Source organism: Anabas testudineus, chromosome 7 (genome assembly GCF_900324465.2).
Source record: "Anabas testudineus chromosome 7, fAnaTes1.2, whole genome shotgun sequence".
NCBI lineage: Eukaryota > Metazoa > Chordata > Actinopteri > Anabantiformes > Anabantidae > Anabas > Anabas testudineus.
The window spans coordinates 20,153,307-20,175,675 of record NC_046616.1 but is presented as its reverse complement, the minus strand read 5'-3'; the positions used below and the strand labels follow the sequence as shown (position 1 = coordinate 20,175,675).

Sequence of the window (22,369 nt, the reverse complement as noted above, 5' to 3'; positions counted from 1 at the left end):
CTAGGAATTCACGGGGAGGAAGCGTCCCAAAACCAGAACCGAAAGCTCCGGGACACGGGACAGCGGGGACCAAAGGAGGAAAGCCAACCCCTTCAAGTCTATTCTTTATTAGCCTGGGCTGTTTGAAAGGGTTCAGACACAGAGGGAGAGGGAGAGAGAGAGAGAGAGAGAGGGGGAGCGATGGCAACGAAAAAGGCGTGCGTGGATGCGCCCAAAAGGAGCCGGAGTCCGGTCGTGTTGGAGGCGGAGATGTTCAGTGAATTTCAGGACTGGTGTCTCCGGACTTATGGAGATTCTGGTAAAACAAAGACCGTCACCCGGCGAAAATATAACAAAATCATGCAGACACTGTTGCAAAACGACGAGTCGGACGGCGTTTATGTCGACAACAGCCACATCAACGCCAAATTCAAATTTTGGGTGAAGTCTAAAGGATTTCAGGTCGGGACCAACGTTTTGGGAGAGCACAACAAGAAAGGAGCTCCAGGGAAACCCGTCCTATATGTCCCGGTCAAGTCAACGGTAAAGTGTGTGTGTGTGTGTGTGTGTGTGTGTGTGTGTGTGTGTGTGTGTGTGTGTGTGTGTGTGTGTGAAACACACAGAACGTGCGTGCATGTACAGGGGCACGAGATGTCCCGTTGCCGCCTCTAAGTTGTGATTATTTCAGGTTGCACACATGCGCTTGTCGCACGAATAAAAAGACAAGTTGTTCTGTTTTATCGTCCCGGTTCGCCCTCATCTTCCCTCATAAAGCTCGACTTTGTCCACATCCCGACCAGAGCAGCCCTACTCTCATCCCTTGCTGCCATAGCAACGCCGGTGCCTCCTGGCAATCGCAAATGTAGAAGGTAGGCTAACGTGCACAGCCATGTCGCCAGAGAGGTTGAGGTCCTGTCAGTGGCGCGCTGCGGGGCGCAAAGCACGACATGATTTACTACTGACAACATTTAGTTTGAACCGTGCTTTAGGTTTTGTGCAGCCCGGTATGGTGACGCTGTGTGAGTGTGTGTGTGTGTGTGTGTGTGTGTGTGTCTATGTGTGCGTGCGCGCGCGCGCAGATGCAACGGCATGTTCTCGGGTCGGCTATGTCAGGGCGCTCCGGTGGGCCCCTTGAGGGACTAGAAGCTATTAACGCCAACTTACAGGCTAAGATGTCAGAGCCTCTGTTCAGCTGGCAGGCTCAGCTGGTTTGATTGTCAGCGATTCGTATAAGGACACGCGCCCTCACTGTCCCATCTAAAGCACGCAGAACGGACCGTGTCCGCGCGTCGGCGACGTGTGTTTATCTTTCTCCTTTAGGAGAGACAAATAAGGCTGGAAAACCCTCAGATATAACACGTAAGCATGTGTCTGTCAGAGAAATGTCATCGTGTGGCAGTCAGTCTGAGTGCCTGCACCCCACTCCTCATTGTCCTGGGCAGGATGCGGATCGGCTCGCAGAGCACTCGTTGCTCTGGCAACACCTGTGTAGTTCAGGATAGTCTGCCGCTGCCGCATTTCATTGTGCTCGCTCCGACATTAAGCTCTGGAAGCCAGTTTAAGACTGTCCTTCCAGGAGAAACCTTTTTAAAATGAATGTCGGCTTTTGATAGAGGGTGGTAGCTGTGCGTAATTGGCGACCACGTGAGAGGCTGTGGCGGAAACAAAAGGGTCTTCTCGGGACTGGAGCGCGACATACGCCCACAGTTGGTGCTCAGACTTGGGTCCAGATATCACCTCATAGGTCCCGCTGCGCATTCCGCAGGCAGCCGGTGCACCGAGGGTTAAAGCCCACACTCTTCTTTTGTAAGGGAGGATAAACATGTACATGACGAGCTGTCAGCCAGTGGCCCCAGCAGCTCTGTGTGTGTGTGTGTGTGTGTGTGTGCGCGCGTCTGTGCACGAGCGCCCATGTCTCTGTATGGTGTTTGGGACTGCTGTGCCGGCAAGGAGACAACCATTTTAAATAAGCTCCTTCAGGGAATGAACCCCCACTACACCACACCACACACCCACCCACCCACCCCCCTTACTGCTGGGACAGAGTCTCTCTGGACCTCAAAGAGCAAAAACACATTTTCTGTTAACAAACTAGACGAGATATTGGCTCTGATTACTGAATGAGTCCTTTGATTATAGCTGTATAGCAGTGATCCCTCCACAGGTGTTATACCTGTGTGAATGCACAATTAAAATTTAGCCCAACTGCCTTTACAAAAGTCCTCTAATCTCCACGAGGTATTAGGTTTCCCTCTGGGCAACAGGGCAGGAGTGATCTGTCTCTGCAGGTGCAGATGGTGCCTGAAATGTGTTGTTGATTAGCTGTTCTCTGTGGATCCTGTCATTTCATTCACATTCATTCATTGTGCAATACATTTCTCAGTATAAGATTCTTCTGCTTGACTGATTTCTCTGTCTGTAAAAGTGTAAAAGTGTTTATTCGAGCTATGAAATGAGCTGCATTCTTTGTAGCTAATAACACGGGGCTGGGGAAAACCTCCCCCTGACTCAGCTTCACTTTAAATTTAAACAACAAACACAACATTAGCCAACACAAGCTGCTTCTAATGATGAGTCAGAATCCACAAATCAACCAATTTATATGCATATGACTGTATTAGAAAGCATTTTCCATTCAGCTTGCGTTCATAGGCTTTATAAATAGGCCGTCCTGGGCTGGTGTAAAAGTGACCCACACACACATGACGTACAAATACACACACACACACACACACACAATGGTCACTGCCTCCTCGTATGGCTGCAGGGCTGGGGACGTGTCTCTGGAGCTCGAGCACTGGAAGCTCCGCTGCAGCTGCTCCCAGGGTGTGCCAAGTTTCTGTATGGGGGCAGGCAGGGGGCTAAATGACGGGAGGCTGGGTGGGGGTAGGGATGGATGGTGGCTGATGTGCAGACAGAGAAGGCCTCTTCTATGTGTCAGTGAAGCATACAAGGCGGCTTCAGTGTGTGATGGGACAGAAAGCCACGGCACAGTAGCACGGACTCATCGACACAGAGTAATTTTCTCTGTGTGTTGTCTGTCCATCCTCTGTCCTCGTGCCCATGTTGCCTCAACCCTCTTTCTGCACAAGTCAGAGCACTCCCAGTGCTCGGAGAATCCAGCAGCCCTCAGTGTGGAGATACAACCTCGTTTAGCTTTCATTATGTCCTGATTAGAGGATGCTACAGAGGAGGAGGGGAATAGGACCAGAAACAGACACAGACGTGCACCACAGAATTGCACAGTACATGAGCACAAGCTTTTCCTGAGATGAAGGGAGTCAGAGTGCAGCCAGTTTCAAAAGAAATGCTTAAACGCCCTCTGTGTTTTCTTTGGGCTGACATGAGCATTGTACTGAAAATTTTGAAATACTGCGAGCTGTTGCTTTTTGTTGCCATGCCAACTGAAATCTGTAAATATCTCTGTTCATCTCTCACAACTCAGTTTTGGTGGCCGTGGTCTCCCATAGAGACACACAAACAGTATGTACACATGTCAGTTCAGGAACACTTCACATGATCCACAAAACGTTTCAAAGTGCTTATTTTATGCTTTTCATGCAGGGAGTGCTGCCACAAAGTGGGAACCCAATCAGCTTGTATAAACCTTAATATTTTAATATAGATGATTATTTGAATAAGCCAAGTTTCCTTAAACTGAAGCAGTTAGTTGATCAACAGTTCACTCACCTGCAACTACTAATTATGGATGATTGAGCTGTAAACTTAAAATAGGAGAAAGTCGCTTGTTGTGCTGAACCAAAACCAATGATATTGATAGTGATTTTCAATTCATTACTGTTAAAAAACTAAGGAGACCTCAAAATATTCATATCTGAGAAACTGAAAAGAAAGAAATTTGGTTTTAAAAGAGACTTAAAGTAGTTAATCAGTTATCAGAAAAGTCTGATTGTTTTAATAGTCAGTACTTGTTAATCACTGCAGTAGTTTTTATCGTCTGAGTACTAATTGATTGTTTGGAAAAATTATTTAAAGTTTGATCAATAATGAAAATATTTGTTAGTGGCAGCTCTAAAGAGACAAACAAAAAAAGATTTAAGAATAGAGGATTTAATTATACTGCCAATTTACAAAATAAAGGTCTTTCTTGGGGCGTCTTCCCTAGGTGTAGAAATCAGAATCCACTATTCCTCCTGTATGTTTGTGTCTAACCATCAGCCAGGATGAGGAACATCATCATTATTATCTGATTAATTAGTCCACTTTTCCTCTGAGGGCCCCTCTTTTGTAGTAGGGCCACAGAGGCCAAACAATACTGGTTTCATTATTCATCAGCATTTACATTAATGCTATCTTTGCATAGCCAGTCTCTAGTGCTTTTGTCCTGCATTCTCTTTCACTTTCACCCCTCTCTGGCTGTGCTGACGAGGGGCAACACATGGGCTCATCCTCACGGGTTCAAACGACAAACGCTCACCACCCCAGTGAAGAATCACTCACTTGTTCTCATGACTTTTATCATCAGAGCCACAAGAAATTACCTGAGTGTGTGTGAGGGGGAATCTTTTCATCATGAGTGCGTTGGTTTGAGGGTACAGGGTACTTCTTTGTTAATTTCAAGTCACACTGAGATTCATAGACAAATGAGCCCATGTCAATATTGGTTATTTCTGATTCTAATATGTTTCTGTGACTTACTGTCTGTGGGTGATGAAATCCATACTGCGCATATATGTGGTAGTTTGTACGTGTACGTGTGTTCCTACAAAGAGGGGGTCGCTGATCGCATGCTCTGTGTTTCCTCCCTTCAGCACCCTCTCTGTTGCCATGGAGAGACTGTTCTTTGCTTTCCCATAGGAGGAGAAATTAACACCATTTTTAACTGGCCCGGGGGCCTCCCCCCTGTGTGGGAGATAGTATGAGTTCTGCTGCAAACACACACACACAGACACACACACAGACACTGTCCTTAAGATGACAATGATCATACTACCACACCGCTACTGTCATTTCTGATACCTTCGCGAGGCCAACATTTAACAAATTGGGACAGTATGATAATAGCCTGAAAACGGTGAAATGGACTCTGGGATGTAATGATGTATGTTCGAGTCATTTACATACCATTTTGAGTCAGTGACTGGAACGTCAACAGTGCCAGTCTGCGGGGCCAGTGGGACTGTCTGTGTCTCCGGCTCCATGGGATATTGTGAATGTCACATACTCTATCAAATAATGTTCATCATGGGAGCAGCCAAGAGTAAAGCACCCAGACACGGATGTCGGACAGAAGGGTAGAGCCCGATGCACCTGATGTGGATTTTGTGATGGGGTTTCTGAATTGAAAGAGAGGAGATGGGGCAAGGAAGGGGACAGGTTTTTCAGAAAAAAAGAAAAAAAAAAAAGAAACGGGGCCATTGTAGATGTAATGGTGTCTTTTATCCCAGTTTTTTTTTTTTTGTAGTATAAGCCTTTATCTTGTACTATCTTCCCCTTGGCACACTCACAGAGGAAACACGAATTGTCCCATTTACGTGTCCATTAGCTAGTTGATAGATTTACAGAGGGGAGAGGGGGCTTTAAAAGATGACCTGTTGTCACATCTGCAGTGAGATAATCTGAGTCATGAGTACTGTTGACATAGTCATCCACACACGTTGCCTTTATAGCTGTGAGGACACAATGCATTCCCTAGCCCCTTATTCCAGGCTTAACCATTACAATTCAGTGCCTTACATGAACCCTATGCCCAATACTTATGACCTAACCTTTAACCCTCAAAACCTTTGAGGCTGGGGACACTGAAGCCAAAATGTCTTCACAACAATGGTTGTGAATACACAAATTGCTCACCCAGCCACAGAAAGATGGGCACACATGCACACTGGGAGTACCTGAGCACACATTAATGCAGCCACCACTTAAGCTACTTATTGTGTATCCACCTTACAAAATAAAACGCCATGTGCAGGCTTATGGTGCAGCTTAGCTTAAGTTTAAAAGTTAGGGGCAATGGGAAATGTGTGCTTTGTGTGATTTTGGATGTCACAGTCATGTTTACCCATCCACCCATGGAGCTAATTTCTTGTGTGAGGCATCTCTTCCGTCTTTGCCAGCCTGCCTTTGTGACCCAGCTGCTTCCCTTGAACCCCCACCCCTTCTCCTCCTCCTCCTCCTCCTCCTGACCTGCCTGTGTGCAGGACTGCTCCTCTCTCCCTTCAGCGACTCTGCTAAAGTGTGTGTGTGTGTGTGTGTGTGTGTGGCTGCCAGCGGGGGTGGGGGCAGTCGACTCAACCCCTCTAGTCTCCTAGCAACAGAGCGGTTTGGTGCGGGACAGGGAGAGCGCGCAAGGGATGGGGGCTGGTTGTACAGTGACTGGGGAGAGCAAAGTCCTACGGGATTAGAAAGCTAGAGAGAAGGCGGAAAGGAGGAGAGTTTTGCAGTGGTGTTGGCGATTAGGGAAGCTGACATCTCTCCTTTGCAGTTTAAACGGCATGCTGCTGATGAGACCAAATATCTGCAGCACCATTCAACAGCTGTTCTCCTCTGAGATGCTTCCTCAACAAGCTCTGCCCGGTAGACATGTACTGTACTTAAACACACAAGGCACGCACAAATACATACACCCAAAGCACGTTGTGTTAAGAGGTGAGTGTTTAACTCCCTGTTGACTTGTGTTTGGAAACTAAAGAGCTTATCATTGCAGGAGGCCCCAGGCAGGCCTTGAGGTAGCAGGGTTGGTGTGATGGCCAGTGAAAGAGAAGGTCTTGGCTGAAGCAGAAGTAGCCATCAAGAGGCAGCTAATGTCTATTTTCATTATCGATTTATCTGCCAGTGTTCTCCTTGATAAATTGATTATTTATGCTGTCCATAAAGTGACAAGATGCCTGCTATGATTTCAGAGATCCCACTACATTTGAAAACCTCACCTTGGGCACAGTAAGGAAACTGTGATAGACATTTCTATGTATAGTTTTTGTCATTCTGATTGTCAGCCTTGTTCTATTCTGTACACATCATGTCTATTGAATCTCTGTCCATCCTGGAAGGGGTATTTCTCCCCATGCTCTCCTGGAGGTTCTTCTGTTTTTTCCCCATTAAAGTTTCTTTTGTCTAAGTACAGACGGTGTTGTGTGCTGAGATTGTAAAGCCCCTGAGGCAAAGTTGTGATTTGTTCATTTATAAGTGAAATTGATTTTACTCAAGCCTTTGTCTTGATATTTTACAGGCTAAATGAATATCAATTAATCAGGTAAGTAATTAAGAATCAAAGTTGCAGCCCAAAGAACAACTAATAATGGTCTTTGACTAAGACTTCAGCAAAATTAGCTGAGCTCACCACCAGGTCAGGTGGGTGAAGTACGCAGTATGTGCTTGTTTTCTGGATGGATTCGAGGTCAGATAAAACCCTCCCAGCAGAATATCCGGCGTGTGTGTGTTGGATATTTTGTTGGGGTAGAATTTAGTGGAGGATGCAGCAGCGCTATGGGTGCATTGCACACCCCACAGTTGTATGAGATTATCTAAATCCAGCGTGAATGGACCTGACACCATTGTCCCGAGAAGCAGCAGCAGCAGCGGCGGCGGTGGCGGTGGTGGTAGTGGTGATGCCACTGGGGGAATGATGATGATACCTCCAAGTGCAATAGATTACAGCTGTGATGATGAGGTGGAGGATCGCTATTATTTCATTTATTATCATTACATTTAGCTCATGCTGACAGGGGAGAGTGGCTACGGAGAGAGGGAGAGGAAGGGAGAGGGCCGGATTAAAACAAACCCGCTCTGTGAGCCTGTTTTAGTTGCCATGGCAACGATCATTACCTCACACTTGGGAAAGCACGAGCAAGGAAAGAGAAGAGGTGGTGGTGGGGGGGGAGAAAGAAAGAAAGAAAGAAAGATGGGACAGAGGTAGGGGATGAAGACATAGAGGCAGGAGACAGGACACAGTTGGAGAAAATGAGGAAATAAAATGTCACATCCCGGGAACTGTGGAGAAATGTCAAGTAGAGGAGGGGGGGAAAGTGTGATTCCTCAATGCCAGGGGGAGAACTTTTTGAACTTGGGACCCTCCTTTTAGTCTAACTCAAACAAAGATCACTCTCAACCAAGAACCCATGATAACAAACAAATGGAATCACATCCAAATGAATTTGTTCCATTTCATGCTCATGACACTTTGTGTTTAAAATATCAGCAGGTGCAGGAATATAATGATTATCTAGGGGAAAATGAAAAGTGTTGACTGATTGTAAGGAGGTAATGAGGGGATGAATGACTTATTTGGAGAAAAAGCTGGAGGTAGAAAGGACAGGAAAACTCCATGCAGTGCTGCGGATGGAGGCCGTTGTCCTGGTGATCCCACTTCTATGGGGTGTCACATGACCCTTCGCCCAGCACACCTGCCCGAGAGAAGTCAGCAGCAGTTTCTATGGCGACAGGGTCAGCAGTACAGGAGGCAGGATGGCTGCCAGAGGTGGTGGAAGGAGGGACTGCTGGTCTCGTACAGTGTCGATGGTGTTATTTTTAAACATGGCAGAGATGAGGTTGCTGACCCAGCTGGGGCCTAGACTTCTCTACTTGAAGGAGAAATTTAAAGACTGAATGATTGCAGATGGAGGGCCAGACAGAACAGGACAGGTTGTTTTCACTTTTCTCTGGTGCTGGTGAGGACACCGTGTTCAGGTTGTACAACTGTCTGTAACCAAATAATCCATGACTCATGTGAATGCGTCTGAACATCCTGCTCACATCACTAGGATGCAGAAATCTTTTGCAGCCACAATTTTCCGATATCCTCCACTAGAGATGAGACACACAACCCGAGGCAGGACATTCCACTAAACTCCAGTGTGTTTCTATGTTTCAGTGTTCAGACGGGAACTCGGCCCAAGACAACTCCTCACTGAAGCGCGTCGCTGTGGTCGAAGACTTCTTTGACATTATCTATGCCATGCATGTGGAGATGGGTGCTGATCCTGGCAGAGCACCCAAACATGCAGGCCAAAAGAAGACCTACAAAGCGGTGAGTAAAGCCAACAAGGAAACCTACTTGCAGCTCACAGCCAATTCTGCTAGCATTGGTTGTTGGTCAATATTGAGGATGTTGACCGTAAAAAGCTACATTTTATTCCTCTTGTCTGTATCTCTATGTCCATAGTGCTTTGAGCTAAATGCTAACAACAGCATGCTAAGATGCTGAGGTCAGAGCTAACATGCTGATAAGCAATAAGTACAACTAAGCCCAAGTTTTGCAGGTATTTAGTCACAAAACAGAATGAAAGCTCTTCTTATTTGTTTAGAGGTAAGTTGAAAAATGTTAGCTTGCTAACACACTAAACTAATATGGTCAACATAGGAAACATTCTGCAGCAGGTGATTGACATGAGCATGCTAACATTAGCACTGCTGGGTACATCCAGTACATCCACCATGGCACAGCCTCACAGAAATACAACCGTGGCTTAGACTCTTTTTCGCATTTTAACATTTTAATATTTTTGCAATCTGCAATTTCTTGAGAAGGGACATAACACTGTACAAGAGAGAAACACTGTACTTTAAATATTCATTTAGTTAGAGACGGTAGAGTCTCTTTATTGATCACATGGATGTTTACTTTTTTTTGGGGAGCTTTAAAATGTCATTGTGCTGGGAACCTTTCCTTTTTCTTTGTGTAAAATGTGACCCACAGTTGGAAAGATCCCCAGTAGGGTATTTATAAAAAGGGGCTATGCTTACTAGCTCGGTCACCATAATGTATAATTTTTAGCATTGGTTACCAAGGGAACAACCAGCCACCTTTACCAGGAAAGTAGTTGTCTTGCTACAGGGTTTTTTTGTGTCACAGTAGCTCCTGTATGTTTCTGGAACAAAGGCAGTCTGTAAGCTGAGGTGTGGTCTCGGGCGTGGCGTGGTGTGTGGTGTCCAGACAAACCCACGGGCTTCGAGTGCATCTTTTGGTACATCTATGCTGGGAGGTACTGTTGGAGGGGTGAGCAAGAGGTAGTGTTGGGGGGTTTACCCCTCATGTCCTTCCTTCACCCCAGGATTGTAAAAAAATAAATAAAATAATCGAGCCAATTCCTTCTGCCCTGTAGAGAGGTCCTGTCACGTCTCATAGAGTGTACCCTTTTGAGGAGGCAGCATCACTGGGGCAGGGCATAATATGGTACTGTCACTGTGGCCTTCTGGGAGGTGCTCACTCCTCTGGGTAGCCTTTCCCTCTCAGCTGCCTCAAGGGACCATGAGGGGTCAGGGGGTGGGGGTGAAAAGGGGATGGGGATCCGTAGCAGTGGCGGTGGGCCGGTGGGGGTGGGCACCCCTGCTGCCACTTCATAGTCACGTGAAGGTCGCATTTTACAGTGAAATGCCAATGGGGTGAAGAGGGGAGGGTTGCATTGCGGTGGAGACAAACCGAGAAGGAAGGCTGTGCATGAGAGAGGTGTAGATATGAGCTGACTGCACCTGAGAGAGCATGAAGAGGAATAAAATGTGCGGCACTTGTGTTAAAAGGTATTAAAGCGGAAACGCTGTGTATACAGAGCTACAGCTGGAATTAGGCCATACGAAAGCATGAGTGAACGCCTAGAGGGAGGATTTCTCCTCATGCCATGTCAAGATAACACATATTCGCCGACCCCAAACTTTCACACATGTATGGCACTATAAAAACAAACAAACAAACCAAAAACAACAACAGCAACAAAAAAAATCTGCAGTTTGAATTCAGTCACAGCCTGAGCCATTTCTGTGCCGTAACCCAGTCTCCTGTGCTCACTCCTCCGGCACAGATAGCAGAGACGTACGCTTTCCTGCCGAGAGAGGCGGTGACTCGGTTCCTAATGAGCTGTGGAGAGTGTCAGAAGAGGATGCACATCAGTCCAAGCACTGCAGAGTTCAAAGGTAAATGCACACATCTGACCTGTGTGACTTCCATGCATGCTGAGATACACAGTACCACTTTAAACTAAAAACAGTCAGCCATTATTGTTGTAGGAATTTCTAAAAATGATTTCCGTGAGATTCATAGAAATGCTTGTTTCATCATGGAGGATGGATGTGCTCCGTTTGTGGATGGCATCTAAATGAGACATGCTAAGTTTTCCATTGTCCTGTCAGACAGTAAATGTGAGCTGATGTGATCTCATGTGTTTGCACTTTGAAGAGTTTTTGAATTGAGCCTCATTAATAATACATATTGTATATATCCATCATCGACATGATGTAACAAAGACTCAAGAGGACCACATCTCTGAGACTATTTAGAGGGACCAACATGATCACAGAGTCCCTCTAGTGGCTGGTGTGCAGACTGCAGACAGGTCTCAAGTGAAGAGACTACTGCCAGGATTTCAGACTTTTGCTGGATATTGCAGCAATTCTGCTGTGTTCAAGCAATTGTTTACAGAAGGATTCAGTGAAAAACAGAGGCTCTAAAACAAATTATGTTAGTGCAGTTATTGTTGTACCGTCCAGTTTTAATCCGGCAGTACCTCTTGTTAGTATGGAGCAGCTATTCAAACTGTGAGTGAGAGTGTGATCTGCTCATATGAAGGCTGTCAATTGTAGATAAAAGTTCAGTAATAGCATAATATGTACTTAAACTCTTTAAAACTGTTTGGGTTATTTTAAAATATAAATAGAATATCATTTTTTAATGTACTGTATCATTGTATAGTATGTGGGCTTATTTTTAATAATTCCATGTACAATTTGGTTCTAGTCTATATTTTCCAATTCAGATTCACCATTATTTATGTTGTTTGATGTTTTTAAATCACTTTTTTTTAATCAGAAAATGACAGGCCAACCTCACTGGTCCCGGACATCATCGATTACAACATGCCCATTACTGCCACCTACCTAAAACAAATGAAGCTGCAGTGTATGACTGCCACTGAAAGGGTAAGTACTACAAGTGGACAATGATTGTTTGTGAAACATGGCCGTAGATACAAAGTGTCCTGGTTAATTAATTAGGAGAATCTGCTGCTGGAAAGCTCTGCTTTTTCCCCTTAATTTATTTGTATTGACTGCACAAGGCCTTCGTTTTGTCTTTTTTGTGTGACCAATAAGGCTTTAAAGAGGATTGCTTTGTGCAGGACACACTGCCTCTCAACTTTTAACTCACTTTGAAACAATCAGAGGAGCCCCCCTGCTAGGAGGAGGAGCTCACTGAGGATTAGTAAAGCCTCTGTACAGAGTGACGTCATATGCGAGATCCCTCCCATTTGTAGCTGTGACAGAAACAGACAGAAGCTGCTGTCATTAAAGTGCAGAGAGCGGTACTTGATGATGATAATGTAGACCTCACTCACGCATAATTAGGATTATCCGGAACAATGACCCAGGCTGTGATTCGTGGGTGAGTACAAATTAACAAATGCTCAGACGGTGGGTCGCATCTGTGTGCAGACTGAGAACGAGCAAGCCAATAATTTAATAATTAACCAACACCAAGGGTTATTTCAATGTTGGAGGAGACTAGTAATAATTTGTTCCATATCTGTGCAGCTCTGTTTTAGTGTTCAGAGCAGCAGTTGGTGCAAAAATGCACCATGTTTACTCTGTTGACAAAAGCAGGTCAGAAGTAAACATGTGAATGTGAATCAGTCAGTGCCGTCTGTTTTCTGTTTGCATGCTATTTTGCAGAACTTTGGTGATTGTTGAAGTACAGCCTTACTTCTCTGTATGCTACAGACGTAAAGTACAATTACTATGTTCATATGATAGGTGGTGAAATCATGTTTTACATTTGTTATACACTTAGGTAAGGCCACCAGGTTGGAGTCGTTGTTCACCACTAAAACTGGACTAAAACTAATGAGGTTTAGTCCTATTATAAAAGTGCAGAAAATATTTTCCTGGAGTTATGCCCTTAGATGGCTTTTTCTGTCCATTACTGCCTATTTTCTTTAATGGTCAGACACTGTTCAAATCTTTCTAAAATAGCTGAGCAAAGAGCTCCAGCTTAATTCTTTGTATATTCTGCTTTCTCTGTTAAAACTAGACCCTCCTACTTTATTAGTTGTCTATTTTGTTGGCATTAAAGCTACATTTCCAACTACTTAGAAACTGTAATTAGGGACTCTCTCCCTCTCTCGCTCTCTCTCCGACGCTACATGGCTCACTTGGTACCTAATGGAGCTGTCACTGAGCATTTTGGTCCCCCTCAAATGGATGCATATTCCCTGGAGTTTGGGCCTATTTGTGTGCGTGTGTGAGAAGGAATAAGATGCTATTCTGCTCTGTTCCTGTCACACAGTTGTAGTTTCCCCCTGTGAGTGAGATGCCAGCTGACACATGACGGCATGGTGCGTGGAGGTCAAAGAGGAACAACTGTAAATGATAGTCTAAAGTAAACTGGCCTTTGTAAAGCGTAGAGTTGGTCTGAAACGTGGTCGTGCATGTCAGCAGATTTTCAGGCCGAAGCTCAGCAGAGCTTTTGAATAGTTTGTGAGATTATTGAGTTTTTCTTTGCTAATCCCAACCCTCCCGCGGCTCACTCATATTTTGTATTACGCTACAACAAGCATCTTTAGAGTCTCTACGTAACAGGGTTAAAAATAGCAGTGCTCCAAGAAATGGATTACTTAACAGGGAGGCTCTTGTATTTTCTATTTTCCTCTGCTGCCAGATTTCAGCACATTTTAGAGATGTCCATTAAACGGGAGACTCAAATTTTTTCCAAGCAATAAATGTGCATTGAGAGCACTGATGGTGTAAGTCGTCCTCACTGCTCTGACTTCAAACAGAGTCCTACCTAAAGCAGTAACAGTGTAAGTGATAGAAGGCAAAATCCACATAGTTTGTTCTGCAAAAGTAAACTCCATGCATCAGATGAAGCTGATGTAAGACTTTCTGTACTGTCCTCCTGTGACAAGCTTGATGAGGAAAAACAGTGTGTGAAAGCACAAAGAGGGGATTTCATGCAAAAACACAAAGTTTGGAAAGATTCTGTAGATTTGTCTAAAGCCTCATGTTACCGCTGAACCGTAAAATGCATTTTTACACTGAACATTTTATTCCATATTACTTATACGGTAATAGATTTAGGAGGGGCTTTTAGATGCCACTTTTACTGCACATAAGCCAGTAAATGTTTAGAAAGAGTCTAACATCTACAGCAAAAGAGACGAGAGATGTGTCCTGTCCATCTGGCAATTCAGATTTTGTTTCTAGTGTAACAGCACCACCACCTAGTGTAACCCCTCTCCACCTCCATCTCTCTTTTCAGGATGACAGTTCGGTGAGCAGCGAGGACATGAACGGAGCTGAGCCCGCATGGGTCGCAGCTGAGCAGCCCGCAGTGCCTGAGCCCAGTCCACCTAATGGAGATAGAGTCAGCAACCAAACGACCACCGTTAAAGAAGAGGATGGTAGGATTGCATAGGACCTCATGTCAGCTTTTATGACATCACTCTACTGGACATGATTTGGGCCCTTTAAGTTTTATTCACATCTGGAAGAAGAAGGTTTCCTTATTAAATGAGAGTACAGATTGGTGTGCTGCAGGAAACAGCTTGCCTTGTTCTTAGTGGAATAATCCATATAAATCCGGTCTTACAGGGGGTGGGACACCACTGCTGCCCCAATCCACTATGTACCCCTCTCTCTCAGGGTACAGGGCTTAGAGAAATAGGACAAAGGGTGATATTAACCTTTACAGATTAGACAACACTAAAGAATAGATTGAAAACATGTTATATCACTGAAAGGGAGAATCACTCTGTTCCAGTGAATATAGGTGTTCATGTGATCAATGTAAGAATGATCTCAGTGAAATCAGTACATGACCAGGAACTGGGTTAAAAAGCTGTAATTTGCACACCAGGGAGTGGAGGCTCCCTACCCCCATCAGTTTCTTTCTCTCTGCTGTTACTATTAATTCAAGATTCTCCCCTTTAATATAACTTTATTTATCCTGACAGTTGACCCCAAAACCTACTTCCTTCACAGTTTCAGAAAGCACAATTTAAGACAGGAACCCCCTTCCCCTTGGTAGTAAGACACGCAGTCAGTGAAATGGAATAGTGCCTGCTGTGGTATATATGCCAACCCAATGCTAAATGGTGCTGATGACAAACCTCCACACAGCTCATCTCTGTGTCTCGCCCTCCTTTCTGCCAGATGACGACTCTTCTGAGAGTGGCAGTGCTAATGGGCTGCCGGCCCTGACTTCCCCGGAGGTCATGGCTGTGGGTGGGAACCCCCCAGATGGTGGGGCTCCTTATGGGGAGGTGACAGCGAATGGTCTGAGCGCTCCCCTGGACTTCAGCACCACCTCATCCTCCTCCTCCTCAGACGATCAGCAGCCGGTCAATCTGAGCGACAAACTGGTGCCTGTGGGGAGCTCTCCTCCAAACTCCTACCCCGCAGACCCCAACAGGAAGTACCCTATCAAAACAGAGTACAACAACAAGGTGAGAGCGGAAACCTGATTTGATTATTGATTAACTTAAAGACATGGTTCTTCATCTACCTGCTGTAAAACCAACTACACCTGTGTTGTATAGTCCACAGCCCTGATGTTAATGAGTCTATCTGTGTGTTTCTAGTCCCCTCCTTACAGCTCAGGGAGCTATGACTCTGTAAAAACTGAACTCAGCATGAGCGTAGAGGACCTGACTGCTGGACGGGCGCAGATAATTGATGACGACGACGATGATCATGACGACCACGATGACAGTGACAAGATCAACGATGCTGAGGGTATGGACCCCGAGAGGCTCAAGGCTTTCAATGTAAGTAACCTGTCACACTGTTGCAGTATAGTCAAAGTCACACACAGAGAATACACACGTGTGTATTATTGCATTGACTTTATACTATACCTAAATAAAATCTAATACCCAGTCTTATTGTCGTCATGTATGTAACACTTCTGTTTCAATCACCTCCCCCTCCCTTTTTATCCTTGCTCTTTCCTCTCGACCTCTTATGCTTCTCGATTCCCTGCCTTTTCTCTTTTGTTTTTGACTCACCCCCCCCTACCCTGCACCCCCACTCCATTTTTCTGCTCTACATCCCTTCCCTTCTGTCCCCTCCCCCTCTCTGTGTCTCTATCAGATGTTTGTACGTCTGTTCGTAGACGAGAATTTAGACCGCATGGTGCCCATCTCTAAACAGCCTAAGGAGAAGATCCAGGCCATCATTGAGTCCTGTAGCCGCCAGTTCCCAGAGTTCCAGGAGCGCTCCCGCAAGCGCATCCGCACCTACCTCAAATCCTGTCGCCGCATGAAAAAAGGCGGTTTTGAGGTACAAAGATCCCCCCAGCCAAAATGCTGTTTGCATGAATCCACTTAAAAAAAACACAGTTTCATGTCTGTAATGTGCAAAAATCTTTCTGATACTTGATGCTAGATACGACCAACACCTCCTCACCTCACCTCTGCCATGGCTGAAAACATCCTCGCTGCTGCCTGCGAGAGCGAAACGCGAAATGCTGCTAAGAGGATGCGGCTTGATGTCTACCAAGCAACGGTAAATATCTCGAGTCTCAAGGTGTTTGTGAACTTATAACGTTAGAATTTGGGAATGTGCCATAATGGCAATGCATCACTAACAGCAAACTGCACAACATAAACTCCTATAAATGTCTTGTAGGATGAGCCCGCTGCTGTTGACAAGCCCAACTCCAGGGACCCGGCCTCTGTGGCCCCATCAGGGTTCTCCATTTCCAGTGCAGCTTTTGCTCAAGACCAGCTCTACACCAATGGCGGCCTCAACTACAACCTGCGTGGATATGGGACAGTCAGCAGCAACCAGCAGAACTCTGGTGCTGCGCAAACCAATGGTGAGGAGTTTAGTTAGGCTTGAAGACATGGTAATGCTGGGTATTCACATTAACAGCAACATGCCCTTTAAGAAGTTATTTCTATGACTCTGATTATTCCAAAGACTTCATCTCCACTATATATATTCATCACATTTGTGTCTGCAGGTCCCACAGATCTGAGTATGAAGTCAGTTGGCCCAAACTCCTCCTGCTCTAGCGCCAACAGTCATGGTCAGGGTGGCGGTGGTGGCGGAGCCTCAGCTCAGCTCAGCCCTCCGGAGGTCACAGCGGTGAGGCAGCTCATCGCAGGTTACCGGGAGTCCGCTGCCTTCCTGCTTCGCTCTGCAGATGAGCTGGAAAACCTGATCCTGCAGCAGAACTGAGTCAGAGCCAAACCGTGCCAAGACCCTCTCCTAGCCTGTCCATCTCTGTCGCTCTCAGTCACGCGTTTGGGCAGACTTTCAAACACAAACACACACATGTACACAAGTGATACTGCAGCGAACTGTGGGTCCTGTAGGTATGGTACTTTTACTTATTCCTACATGTTTGTGTAATGGGACGGGCTGGAACATATCACAGGTTGAAAAAAATGTTTATTTATGCATTCAGTTCACTTTGACCTTAGTGCCCTGTTATCTGTAGCCATTCATCCCGTTCAGTTCATTTTTACCACCTCAACCTCCATTCGTCTCAGGAAGCGAAGATTTATGTGAAAAAAAAAATCCACATTGGTACACAGGGGAGCACCAGAGTCGTTAAATTAGCTGTGACCATAATGCCACATTGGCTCATTTGTGCAAATGTTTGGTCAAATTAATTAATTAATTAAGCAGTAATTTATTGTCAGTACATGGTTTCTGTTTTTAAACAAATGTAAAATATGCTGTACAGTGACATGATTTGATGGAGCCATCTGAATTGAGTCATCTCTCAATAATCACCCTCTCCAAAATCATTTGATACGTAGAAAATTTGGAGCACTGCATTCTGAATGTCCACAGGTGACTCGCTGCTAGAAGACGTGGCAGCCTGCCGCCGACCTGTTAACCTCAACAGCTGCTGTGGGACGTGCTGAATTACAGTTACGAAAAAACATTGAAAAAAAATGAGAGAAGGGAAAATAAAATCATGACAGTATTTGACAGATTTCACCCGTAAATTCTGATCAAGAGAGTCGACAAGTTGCGTGGTCAAATCTATACCTCGATACTACTCTGTTGGAGCGGTTTCCACATCCTTTGGCATGTGGTTGCAAAGAGACAAAGACTCATTACACAGCATGACTTTAGTTTCACTTGTTTAATTATGAATATTTCTATCCTGGGAAATTCTCATTGCTTAAGGAGGAAGGAGGTTTTTAAAAAGCCCAGGTATGCAAATTGAGGTCACAGACAGCTGTCAGGGAAAAAATGAAGATTAATATATTGTTTAGATTCTTGGTTTGAAAAAAAAAAGGTGCAATATTGAAGATAATCAGTAATTGTGTACTTACTGAAATGACTTTGTCAGACTTTCTGGAGTGGGAGTACTTTACCACAACCCCCCTCCTGCTGTAACAGTTGTCAAATTGTAGAAAGAAATGATATCCCATGCAGCATTGTAGCCAATGTCAATGTTGTTGTTTGTTGTGAATACTGATCTTTATTGCTAACCTCACAACTGAGGCACTTTCACGTGTTGGGATCAGTCACTTGTTGTGAGGAAAACAAATGGGACCTGGCAGAAAAATGAGACTTAATGTTGCACGTCTGGTTTTTTTTTTTTTTTTACGTTAAGGTGATTTTTGGGGTCATGTTGTTCTGTGAGCTGAAAAGACACGTGTGGATCCATTACTGACAGTCAGATGAATGCAGTGGTTTAACCCTTACGTCCATATGGCTTTACTGGATGCAGTGTGAGTGTGTGTTTTGGGCTGCTCAGACAAAAGAAACTCCTCCGTTCATCCGTCCGTACCATCCCCTCTGACCTCAGTGGTTTCACACCCTCTCTCCCATCTCATCGATATCACGTCTGGAAACACACTGTTTGAAAAGAAGCAAAAGACAATCTTTAAAAAAGATGTAATCGCATCACAGTTTACTCTCCCAGCTTTCTGCTATGGTGTGTTTGTACATGTGTGTGTGTGTGTGTGTGTGTGCGTGTGTGTTGTGTGTGTGTTCAGTCTGGGGGCACACAAAGAGTACTCAAAGCCGATCTAGAGCACAGTCTCACAGCAGACACTTTTAATGGTGAGTCACTCAGCACAAAAAAGAACCTGTTGTGTATGTGTGTGCATGTGTTTTTTATCCTTTTTTGTCGATGTAAGTGTTTGTATTGACAGTATGTTGATTTTCTGTTTGTGTATAAGTGGAGTGACCCAGTTTGTACAACATCAATCTGTGAAGATTTAATTCAGTAGGCTGAAACATTCCAAACAAGGACAATGACTCTTCGAGCAGCCAAAAAGAGGCTCGCACCTTATTGATTTGTCAAAGCGTAGAGAAATATATTTCTGTATTTTTCACAAATCATATTTATCATGACTCTGTCTATTTCAGTGGCATTCATACATTTCTAATTAATACCAGGCTGCTGTAGAGCTGGATTTACATACATGTCCATTTTACATTTTTTATTAGCATGTCATGATTGGGATGCATTGCATTTAAGTTTAAATTACCTATTGCAAGTTTGGAAGCACTTTATAGCTCAGGATTAAGGTAACATAAGGTAACATGTGTCTTTACCTCATTTGGAATATCAGCTTCATCGTGATTATAATACAGGACAGTTTGACACGACCCACAATCGAAAGTAGTTTTCATTATGCTTTACTGATGAAAAATAGCAAACGGCTCTTTCTTTGGAGCTCGGTTTGAACTTGTCACTTTGCACAATCCATCTGAGGGGTGTTTCATAAGGCACAGAAAAAAAGGGTTCAATGTAAAAAGCTTGACTTGAAATAACATAACAAAGTGAACCCGGATTAATCTGTTTGATAAAGGTGGTTTGACCTCTGGTTTATTTTGTTGCTTGGAAACAAAGCCGTTGCTCTTAACTGTAAAAAAACCTACTGTACACTACTGTGTCAGCAGCAAACAGCAGACATTCAGACAGTCGGGTGATGGTAGAAACCAAAATCAGGGCTAAAAGAGAATAGATTCATCACATTAAGGAATGATGACGTTGCCACATATCTTCAAGATGTGTAAATGAACTGTTTAAGTTAACAGGTTGACTGTTAACTTAGGTAATAATATGTCAGTTTTGGATTCAAAACCTACCACCACTGCCCCCAAGTGGCCAAAAAACTCAGTTACTGTAACTTTAATTTTAGTCAGTGACATTTAAAGGGTCTAGTAATAGTCTAAATGTTTTTCCCCATGAGGCTACATGGATACATGCCAGAGATGTTCATCAGCTTTGAGCAGGTGTTATGTCAGTACGTGATGTAATGTAATGAAAAGCCTGATTCAAACCTTCTTTATGAAACAGTTTCCTGACTTACAGGTGCCTATGAAACACCCGTCTGGATTCAAACAGGCGTAATCATAGATGTCCGTGGGGCCCGAGTCCTCACACGTCTTCCTCGTCTCCCCTAACCCGTTTGTTTGTTACTGTAGCCATAGCAGATCCTCTACACTTTACGTCTAACTCCAGTGACACCATGTTGAATCTTCTCCCATTCCCGCTACCAAACGCTTGCTTGTGCGTTTGTACTCTGTCTTAAGGCCGCGCTGAGCAACAATTTAGCTGTGTGCTGGAGTTTCAATGTGATCAGCAACAACTACTTGTTGTCATGTTGTTGTTTTTGTTTTGTTTTGTTCGTTTGTTTGTTTTCTAATAATGCCCAATGGATTTTCTCTTTGTATTGACTGGACAGTGTATTCTATTGGTGTTGATTAAAAATGCCCTGGTAGCTTGTGGATTGCTAAAGTGGTCAGATAAATGTACTGTATAGCTGTACAAAGAGTGATAAAAGATGTTTTAAACCTTTCTTTTTTCTGTGGGTACAGCACTGTTTAAAAAAATCAAAGTGGTTTTAGCCCTTGCCTGTTTTACCTTATCATTTGGTGGTGGTCTGTATTACTTCTATTGTTATTTATATGATTTCAACTGTTGCCTCTCCTGCACTGATAAGAGACTGTAGCTCTGTGCAGGGGGTTGTACTGTAACCTGTGTGAAGCTTTGTATTTTTCCCCTCTGGTTTTGGACTCAGTGAAAGTGTGATGTTTACATGTACAGTTTTTCAGAGTACTTTTTTTTCTTCTTTGCCGTTTTATTCAGGCTATTTTTTCCCCCTCACCTAAACCCCTAATCTGTGTACATTTGCCCCCGATATTTTCCTTTTGCGTTGTTTCACTGCATCAAGTGCAGACGTCACCTCTTCGACTATACTTGGTCACACGGTCAGAGTGTGCCCGGACAGCTGGTTGTGGCCGTCTCTGTGTTGTGGCGGCTTCCAGCATTTTAATCTTTAGTAAAAAGGGAGCTTCACAACTTCTCAAAGTGGACCAGAAAATAATTATTGAGAATCACGTTGACTTTAACGAACTGTTTTAAAATCCTATTGTGGCCTAAATGGAGGTGGTTGTAAGTACATTTATTATACTACATTAAGTGCTCATAGTCTTTTAATACTCCGGCCATGTTGTCAGGTTAAACTCCTTGTCCTTAACCTGACTGCTCTCTGAAAGGTACACTTTGACCTGTTGTAATATCTCCTCAGTAACATAAAAGCCATTCCCCTCTCCTGGCCTTTTAAGGGGAACCCATAAACCTCAGGAAATACTGAATCTCCAAGTTTAGTTTTTATCCACTGATTTCTTCTGACGCGAGATTTAACTCTCTAACGAAAACCATTAACATTTATATGAGATGTCTATTGTTTTGTACATTTATCATTGTGATTTAAAAGTGGAGCTTTTCCCAGTACCTGTGACTTAATATTTTGATTTTTTGAAGTGTTTATAGGTATGGATATTTATTATTATATGTGAAACTACAAAAAGACAAAAGAAAAGGTTGAATCTGTTTCATTTGTATGTTTCATGCAAAACTGTCCAGGTGAGATTCTCTCTGCCTCTTACATATCACTAATGAGGGACCTGTGTTTGTTTGGAAATAGCGCTTTTTCAGTGTTGCATCAACGCTATGAATAAAAAAAGAAAAAAAAAACACCAGTGGTTTACCAACAGCAGAGTTGCAAGGCTCTCCTCTTCTCCTGAGATGTCAGTAATTGAATAAAATAGTGCGATGAGCTATCAAACTGAGACTTCGCTCGTGGTTTTCTTTGTTCTATTCTTGCAGCACATGTGGTTCATTGTGGCATTTCCTGCATTGTGAGTGAAGAGCTGTGTCCACAAGAGTGCAGCAATGTTGCAGGAAGCAGCGAGAGACCAGGGCGCAGCGGTCATAAGCTGCAGACCTATACAACCTGTCTGTAATTAATTGTTCACTACTTTTCTGAGGGAAATATTGTCCTTTTACTTATAAAATAGAGCGAGGACAATGTGACAGATTTTCAAGGCAAACTAAGGGAACTTTCATCTGTGTTTTCCACAGAACATGAAATAAAAGCAACACACGCTGTTTAAAAGAAACATACAATCTTCTGAGCAGATATTTTTAGTTGATTTTTTTATTTATCACAGCAACTGGTGCCCA

At 44.0% G+C, this 22,369-nt stretch overlaps 1 protein-coding gene across 1 annotated transcript; it reads left to right on the top strand.

The window, feature by feature from the left end:
* Positions 1–21,955, top strand: nol4la (nucleolar protein 4-like a). Its single transcript, XM_026367194.1, has 11 exons — positions 1–522; positions 8,810–8,965; positions 10,734–10,845; positions 11,738–11,847; positions 14,180–14,321; positions 15,073–15,365; positions 15,501–15,686; positions 16,012–16,200; positions 16,306–16,425; positions 16,549–16,738; positions 16,886–21,955. Exons 1-11 carry the CDS (start codon positions 181–183, stop codon positions 17,101–17,103), a joined length of 2,058 nt encoding a protein of 685 aa, XP_026222979.1. The 5' UTR covers positions 1–180; the 3' UTR covers positions 17,104–21,955.
* Positions 21,956–22,369: the final 414 nt, after the last annotated feature.